General features: G+C 43.1%; 1 protein-coding gene across 1 annotated transcript; it reads right to left on the bottom strand.

Annotated features, from left to right (window-relative positions):
- Positions 1–880: 880 nt before the first annotated feature.
- Positions 881–2,388, bottom strand: LOC311056900 (uncharacterized protein C14orf93 homolog). The gene is made up of 5 exons (XM_084073744.1): positions 2,264–2,388; positions 2,095–2,156; positions 1,677–1,768; positions 1,349–1,467; positions 881–1,241 (listed from the first exon to the last, which is right to left on the bottom strand). The coding sequence occupies exons 2-5, from the start codon at positions 2,115–2,117 to the stop codon at positions 951–953; spliced, it is 525 nt and encodes a 174-aa protein (XP_083929870.1). The 5' UTR covers positions 2,118–2,156; positions 2,264–2,388; the 3' UTR covers positions 881–950.
- Between the last annotated feature and the right edge of the window lie 6,595 nt (positions 2,389–8,983).

Here is an 8,983-nt window from a genome sequence, read left to right as displayed (position 1 = left end):
CAGTTTCACGCAAATTGCTCAGAAATCCTGGATTTAAATGTTTTTCAAACTGCTCAAAATTGCAGACAATCTAAGGGCAGAGCTTACTGGTCAAAGTGATACATGTGTTCCTCATGAGTCAAGGCACATGTGTAAGCAGGTTTAACGTCTGTCGGCCAAACGAGGCATGACTTTTGCCTGTTTAAAGTTTGCATTTTCAAAAAATTGCTATAGCGCCCCCCTTTGACCAATTGGAGTAAGATTGGTTTCAGTGATACTTGGAAGGACCCTCTACAATATTGCAAAGTGTCAAACAAATGTGAGTCTGCATGTATGTGTTAGGGGCAGATGAATAATTGTCATAAAAGCTGCAATTTTCATTGGCTTATAAAAGCTTAACGTTTTCACTTATGGAAAATCCGCTTGCTCACGTTTGTCGGCATTGGTCCAAAGTTCATGTGTAGACAGTTTCGTACAGATCGCTCAAAGATCCCAGAAAGCTATGGACTTTTACTGCTTTTTACTGCTTTTCATAGAATTCGAAATGGTGGGAGATCTAAAGGTCAGAGGTCAAAAGTCAGAGTGTGAAAGTTGTTAGGCATGAGGAGACGCATGTGTGCATCGAAGTTTCATGGCTGTGGGTCGAACAGGGCATGACTTGTACCTGTTCAAAGTTGGCATATTTCAATTGAGTGCTACAGCGCCACCCTTTGGCCAATGTTTGTGAGTTTCGGGTTTTCGCCGTTTGGCATAGCCCTCTACCATATTGCCGAATTTCATAAAAAGTGACCACGCGGTTAGGCCAGAACTGGCAAAACCGGCGGAAGATCATGAACTCTTACAGATGTAATAAGGCTTCGAGCCTATTGGCCTCGAAACCTTAATAAATTGTAGTTCTGTCTCTCATGCAGTGTCTTGCTGAACGAACGGCCTCTGCTTCTCTTTGGAGTCCCTCCACCAAACTGGACAACTTAACAGTTACTGTGTAAGAGAGCTAAAAATGAGCTGTTCTGTGCCAGTGTGTCTCGCCGCACGCGGTGGTGATGAAGGGAACGCGGGTCTCTTCGGTTGTCTTTCCTCTCCTGAAGCACCTGGCATAAAGCAGAAAGCTCCTCATCTCTCTCGGGTGGAGATGAAACAATCCACACCGCCCGTCCATCTACGATGCCGTCCTCTTCATCTGACATTAGTTCAGGAACTGCATGCGCCCACACGGCCCTTTCTCCATCAGACTCCAGACATGCAGTCCTGGTGGTCATCAACTGTAAAACATAGAATAGCAATTAAATTATGTATTACATTACCATTATTACAGGAACACAGAATGTAAAACAAAAAAACATCTTACAAACAGTTCCATATAACTTACCCTCAATCTTCTCTGTCGGGTCTTCATTGAGGCATTCAGCTTTTTCTTCTGGTCAGCATTCTCTGGCTGGTCCAGGCGATGGCTTCTTCTCAGAGACTCAAAGTGTGTCCTGCAAGCCGCTGAAATACAAGGAAAACACAATTAGGATCTATTTAGTTGTTTATCTACACAAACAACACAATTCCACATCTACACTGCTCTAAAAGAGAACCTACATGTGACTGCAATTTTTAACTGGCCCCTGTAAAAGTCTAAGCTTTTACTGGGGCCAGTGGTGGAAGATGTACTTATATATTTTACTTAAGTTAAAGTAGCATATATTTCTTACCCGTTATAACGTCACGGTCTTCGTCGGGGAAAGCAATGCTGACCTGATCCAACATATGGGTCATCACTGCAAGATTATGTGGAGAATTGATACTGAAAATAAAAAGGCAGCATGTTAGTTTATTCCAGCACACACAGCCACCAGTTCCAGACTCCAACCCCCTCCATTCGAAGCTCACACCTCCACCCCACCCTATTCAAAGCCTGCATCAAAACCCACCTTCCCCTCCCCCCTAATTCAAACCTCTGTTTCTGCCTTAGCTTACTGGTTCCTTTTTAGAAGTATTTATCTCCTAATAAAGTTGTTGTTTTGTTGTAAAGCGACTTTGGGTACTAAGAAAATCGCTATATAAATGTTATGTATTGTTATTACTTAGCTGGGGTAAATTACACAGTGATACAACAAAAAAAAAACGTACCTTTCTTTTGGATCAAGTCTCATGGCATTGTTTTCAGAGTTGTGTAGACGTCTCACCGCCTCCTGCAAACAGAAAGATTCACAAAGTTAGTTGGACTATAAAAGCATAAAGGCATTCTCGCCTTAGGTGGACACACACAGCCCCTATTTGCAGACATAATTTCACTTACCGCAAGCTTTGAATTCTTTGCTCTTTTAATCCTTTTTGCGGGCAGTGTAGAATCAGTGGCATTCTCAGCAGCAGTAGTAGCAGCACCATGCAACTGCTCGATCTTCTCGAATCTATCTTCTAAACTTTGAATTTTACAAACAAGTTATAAATTATTATAACACCAAACAACCACCTGTAAGAGCGCACACGGCAGCGCACAGACGGCAATGGATTGGAGTTGAGCGCAACGCGCAGCTCTCTGTGTAAAATCCTCACAGTGAGACTGGAGACTGCTGCTGCGTCAACAGCGGTGTTGCCAGACTTTGCGAGAGAAATAAGCAAACAGGTCTATGAAAACAAGCCCAAAAGAAGCGACTATAAAAGGCCACACGAGCACTTCAAAGCTATATATGTCGTCCATTAAACAATGTATATATTTATAAATGTTGGCTATTTGAAAATAGACGATCTACAAGCTCACAACCGTTCTACCATTATTTACAAGCAACTTCAGAAAAATGAGCCCAATGTGGCTTATAATAATCAGACCAGGCAACACTGCAGACAGCTACTAGGGGTGCGTTCGGAAATACAGCACTGAGCACGGCCCAGGGCTTACTTTTGATTGACTCTCTTTCAGATGTTATTCCTTTACTCTTAACCTTAAACTGATCAGATGGTTTGGTTAAAGGAACTATAATATATTAAAGTGTCTTTCTTTGGTTCTGATTGTTACTAGGTTCTGATAGTAACTTGGTATATTCTATTTATTTTATCTAGTCTATGTATAGCCTTCATCAGCCTGTCAGTGATGCGTTTTCAACAGAAATGCTCATATTGGCAGTCAGCTGTGTAACACTAGCTGGTTAACGATGGCTCGTTGGCTCGCATTTGACCACATAGCAATCAACAGCACTAATTAATGTCAGCTGTGTGTGTGTGTGTGTGTGTGTGTGTGTGTGTGTGTGTGTGTGTGTGTGTGTGTGTGTGTGTGTGTGTGTGTGTGTGTGTGTGTGTGTGTGTGTGTGTGTGTGTGTGTGTGTGTGTGTGTGTGTTTAATGTCCAACTGAATGTTTTCTGTAGTGTAGATATCAAGTCTTTCCCTGTAGAGCAGGGGTATTCAACAGGGGGTCGGGCACCCCTAGGTGGCTCTCAGAATTACTACAGGGGGGTCTCCAAATCTTTGCGTGATAGGACCTTTTTCTTGTATTTACATTAACCACATGAACCCTAATATCCCTATATTCTGAGGGGAACTTAAGAAGAGGTAGAGGGGAAAAGAGCAGACCAAGTACAGAGCCTAGGCTCAACTTTACTAAGTACAGAGAGTTTGACATGTCTGAAAAATACACTGATGACAGTGTTGTTAAACACAGATATGGGAAATATTCTTATTCACTTAGAAAAAAAAAAGATTAACAAATGAAGCCCTTTTTTAAGCCCTTAACAAAAACATTGAAAAGTATAGAGACCCCCTCTTTAAACAAAGAGTGAATTTGGATGTCAAAGGAAATGGCCAGTCTCCTGCTGGGTCTTTGTCTGGCAGAGGAACGGTAAATCACTGATTTCCAAAGTATATAGACAAATTTCACAGTAAACATTTTCAACTGTAAATTTCCAATGACGTACAAAAACACCAGCAAACTGCGGGTTTACTGAGCAACTGCAAATGCCCAAAAATGCCCATTAATGCCTCTTTTCTTGCAGTGTGGGATAGGTGTTCCCAGTGTTTCGGGTCAATGTCAAAGCTTCAAGGAGGAGAGTGTCCTTGTAGTTCTTTTTGGGACGACCTTGTGCTTGTTTGTCACTTTTCAGTTCACCAAAGAGTACCAAGAGTACCAATATTGGGTCCAATATTGGGTCCAATATAATTGAATAGAGCAGACCATAAAGTTATGAGCAGGCGCACAAATGGTAGATGCATGCGCAGTAGCATTTTAAATGCGGAAGTAAAGCATTCTCAGATTTGACAACCAGGCGACGGCCGCTTCACTGTTCTACCGTGGCTCTGGGAGCCTGCTCTATACTGGGAGGAACTAGACTTGTATAACTTCCTGATCATGTGACGGTCAGGTGCAGTGGGTGCACCATTCACCTTGATTCCTACATTATAAGTCTTCCTCTCACACAATATCATGCAGAGATGGGATACTCTGTTATTAATGTTATTCTAAATAATCTCTCTCTCTCTCTCTCTCTCTCTCTCTCTCTCTCTCTCTCTATCTCTCTATCTCTCTATCTCTCTCTCTCTCTCTCTCTCTCTCTCTCTCTCTCTCTCTCTCTCTCTCCAGAGTCTGTGAGGTTGGTGAATGGGACTAGTTTGTGTTCAGGCTTAATGGAGGTGAAGGCTAATCAGTCGTGGGTCTCAGTGTATGAAGGTGACTTTGATCAGCAGGACGCAGAGGTGGTCTGTAGAGAGCTTGGCTGTGGGGGATATTCAGTCATCCAGGGGACACTCGATGGAGAAGTCAAGGCTCCAATGTGGAACGAAGAGTTCCTGTGTGAAGGTAATGAGTTGGTTCTCCTGAACTGTGGAACCTCAAACTCCACTAGAAACACCAGCTCACCTGACAAGACTGTTGTACTCACCTGCTCAGGTAAAATACAAACTATACTTTTGAATATATATTGTATGATAACAAAAGTAATATTACTCTTAAAACATTTACTCTCTTGACTATTTTCAGTGGTTGATGATGTCAGGTTGATGGGAGGAACCAGTAACTGTACTGGTACACTGGAGATGAAACACCAGGGGGAGTGGAGACCAGTGGATGGTGGGTTTCACTGGAACCTGAAGTCATCATCTGTAGTGTGTAGACAGCTGGACTGTGGCTCTGCTGTTTCAACAGAAAGGAGTTATTGGTTTACACATGAACCTGTGTGGAGGATTACACCTTACTGTGCTGGTTCTGAGTCTTCTCTGAGCGACTGTGTCGTAATGGAGACTTCTCATATCACACGGAAAGGTTTGATAACAGGCAGACCCACAGTGATCTGTTCAGGTAACTCAACAATGACTTAAACAACAACAATCTTTTCAGTCCCGTCCGTCCGTCCGTCCGTCTGTAGACAGACACACAGACAGACACACAGACAGACAGACAGACAGACAGACAGACGTGTGTCTTCCTGTCCATCCGTCAATCTAGCAGTGTGCATGTGTTTTAGGGACTTGTGGAGACTTTTGCTCTGTTGTAAGCTCTTGAGGGAGATATGATGATGATGATGATAATGATTAGCATTGTTCTCAGTTGGTACTGTTGCTCTTTTCTATTTGATAAACTACCAATCTTTCGCTGTGTGTGTTTAGGGATTCAGTAAAACAACTTGAATCTGTGATCATTTTAGAATTCCACTTGCATCCATAATGCACTTCTCTCTCTCTCTCTCTCTCTCTCTCTCTCTCTCTCTCTCTCTCTCTCTCTCTCTCTCTCTTTCTTCAGAGTCTGTGAGGTTGGTGTATGGGACTAGTTTGTGTTCAGGCAGAGTGGAGGTGAAGTCTAATCAGTCGTGGGTCTCAGTGTATGAAGGTGACTTTGATCAGCAGGATGCAGAGGTGGTCTGTAGGGAGCTCGGCTGTGGGGCTCCTTCAGTCCTCCAGGGGGCGCTCTATGGAAAAGTCAAGTGGACCAAACAGTTCCAATGTGCAGGTAATGAGTCTGCTCTCCTGGACTGTGAAACATCAAACTCTACGAGAAACACCAGCTCACTTGACAAGACTGTCGGACTCACCTGCTCAGGTAAAATACAAACTTTACCTTTTGGTTTGAATAGTACATTTTTGAATTAAAGTAATGGTATTTTTATGTGCCCTTACTTGTCCCTGTACAGAGTCTGATGATGTCAGGTTGGTGGGAGGAACCAGTAACTGTAATGGTATATTGGAGATGAAGCATCAGGGAGACTGGAGACCAGTGGATGGTTGGTCTGACTGGAACCAGAACTCATCATCTGTAGTGTGTAGACAGCTGGACTGTGGCTCTGCTGTTTCAACAGAAAGAAGTTCTGGTTCTACACATAAACCGGCCTGGAGGATTACATCTTCCTGTGTTGGGTCTGAGTCTTCACTGAAGCAGTGTGGTACAAAGATGTCGGCTACTTCCTTCTACCTACTAGAGGTGATCTGTTCAGGTAACAAATTACTTCAACTACAGTAATATTTAAAGTGTCTTACAAAGCCAAGGGAAACACTTCTGCCTGATCGATGAAGCCTTTGGAGTCCCGCCCATTATTATATATTTATTTCTTCTCTTACTCGCTATATTATTATATCTAGGATTTTGCTAAATGTTTTTGCTTAACAAGTTCCAACAACATTTAGCTGCCTGCACTTGTACAAGATAGTGAAAAATAGAACCTTGATTCTTTATTCTTGAATGATTTTTGTGTAAATAACACGTCTGGTTTATTATTAAGCAACATGATATGTTCTGATGGGACACTATGCCCTACTGTTGTGTTTAATGCATAACACATTGTAGCGTGCATCTTGAACAGAGTGCATGATGCCTCTGGTCTTCTTTTTTTCCATTTAAATATGTGTTATGTTTTTATCATCAGCCCGTGTCAGATCTCTCTCTCTCTCTCTCTCTCTCTCTCTCTCTCTCTCTCTCTCTCTCTCTCTCTCTCTCTCTCTCTCTCTCTCTCTCTCTCTCTCTCTCTCTCTCTCTCTCTCTCTCTCTCTCTCTCTCCAGTGTCTGTGAGGTTGGTGAATGGGACAAGTTTGTGTTCAGGCAGAGTGGAGGTGAAGTCTGATCAATCGTGGGACTCAGTGTATGAAGGTGACTTCGACCAGCAGGATGCAGAGGTGGTCTGTAGAGAGCTTGGCTGTGGGGCTGTTTCAGTCATTCAGGGGGCGCTCTATGGAGAAGTCAAGGCTCCAATGTGGACCGAACAGTTTCAATGTGCAGGTAATGAGTCTGTTCTCCTGGACTGTGAAACCTCAAACTCAACTAGAAACACCAGCTCACCTAACAAGACTGTTGGACTAATCTGTTCAGGTAAAATAAACTACACATTTCAGTTTGGATTGATATTTCACAATGACAGTTCTTCATAACTGGTTATTCTCTTGTCTCTGTACAGAGTCTGGTGATGTCAGGTTGGTGGGAGGAACCAGTAAGTGTATTGGTATACTGGAGATGAATCACCAGGGAGAGTGGAGACCAGTGGATGGTTCGTCTGACTGGAATTTGAAGTCATCATGTGTAGTGTGTAGACAGTTGGACTGTGGCTCTGCTGTTTCAAGAGAAAGGACTTCAGGTTCTACACATGAACGTGTTTGGTGGATTTCATCTTCCTGTGTTGGATCTGAGTCTTCATTGAGTGAGTGTGGAACAAAGGAGTCTGGTAATTCCACTGCCAGACTGGAGGTGATATGTTCTGGTAAAAAAATACTTACATGATGACACATTTACATTCTCTTATCAATCTGTCCGTCCGTCCGTCTCTCCATTGTGTTTATAGTTCTGCTATTCAAGCCAATCGCCTCCGTCTTGTTACAGATATGCTGTTTAAGCCAATCATCACCTTCGTACCCTCCATAAATGGGGTTTCTGAGGGACAGCAGCAGGGGCTGCAGGTGATGAAAGGTTCCAGCTTTACCATCAGATGCTCCATTCAGCCACAGTACCCAGGAGGCTTCTTCCACCTCACCTTCACTGGATCCAACACAACACACACCTACACCCAGCCAGCTGTCAATCACTCTGACAAATTCCCGTTTCCTGCAGCAAACCTCACTGGATTCAACACAACACACAACCCAACTGAATCCATCACAACACACAACCCCACTGGACCCAACACAACACACAACCTCACTGGAACCAACACACCACACAACCCCACTGAATCCAACACAACACAGAACCCAACTGAATCCAACACAACACACAACCCCAATGAATCCAACACAACACAGAACCCAACTGAATCCAACACAACACACAACCCCATTGAATCCAACACAACACACAACCCCATTGAATCCAACACAACACACAACCCCACTGAATCCAACACAACACACAACCCCACTGAATCCAACAAAACACACAACCTTACTGGATCCAACACAACACAAAACTACACCCAGCTGACAGCTGTCAATCACTCTGACAATTTCCTGTTTGCCGACTTCCTGTTTCCTCCAGCAAACCACACCCACAACGGAAACTACACTTGTACTTATCACATCAATGTTTTTAATCATAACTTCTCCTCTAAGAGCGAGGTCCTCTCTCTCACTGTCACAGGTATGGACTTTTCCAGTCAAAATATGAAACTCAATCAATCACAATTCAATCAGAAATGTTGAGCAAATCACTTCAGATACACGTTTTTATTAGAGCTGTTCTTTACATGATTTTGATGTTCTAACATTTTCTCACACAGCTTCTCATCTGACACCCAACATCATCAAATGTACAGTCACAGTGCTGGTCCTGTTGATACTGATAATTAGTGGCCTCTATCGTCTCTGGAAGGTAATCATTATACATTTTTATTCAACACAAGACTGGAATGTAAAATTAGTTACACCGTTTGTATTTAAGAGAGACACATCTGATCCATTAAATTAAAGTTGGGTACTGCTGTGTTTCTCCAGGTCACCAGAGGGCGTTGTGCAGGAGCGCTGGACACTGAGGTGGTTTATTATAATGTAGGACGGGGGAACGTTGAGATAGTTTATTATAACGTTGCTAGATCTGATGCTGAAGCTGCTGGACCCAGT

This window comes from Gymnoscopelus microlampas, assembly GCF_963454915.1.
Source record: "Gymnoscopelus microlampas genome assembly, chromosome: 12".
NCBI classification, from domain to species: Eukaryota; Metazoa; Chordata; class Actinopteri; order Myctophiformes; family Myctophidae; genus Gymnoscopelus; species Gymnoscopelus microlampas.
This window is presented reverse-complemented; position numbering and strand designations above follow the sequence as displayed.

Coding starts and splice junctions, on each gene's coding strand:
- LOC311056900 (XM_084073744.1), bottom strand. CDS start 2,117: ATGAGACTTGATCCAAAAGAAAG. Junction 1,468..1,676: donor AGACCGTGACGTTATAACGG/GTAAGAAATATA, acceptor CTTGTATTTCAG/CGGCTTGCAGGACACACTTT. Junction 1,242..1,348: donor CCCGACAGAGAAGATTGAGG/GTAAGTTATATG, acceptor TATGTTTTACAG/TTGATGACCACCAGGACTGC.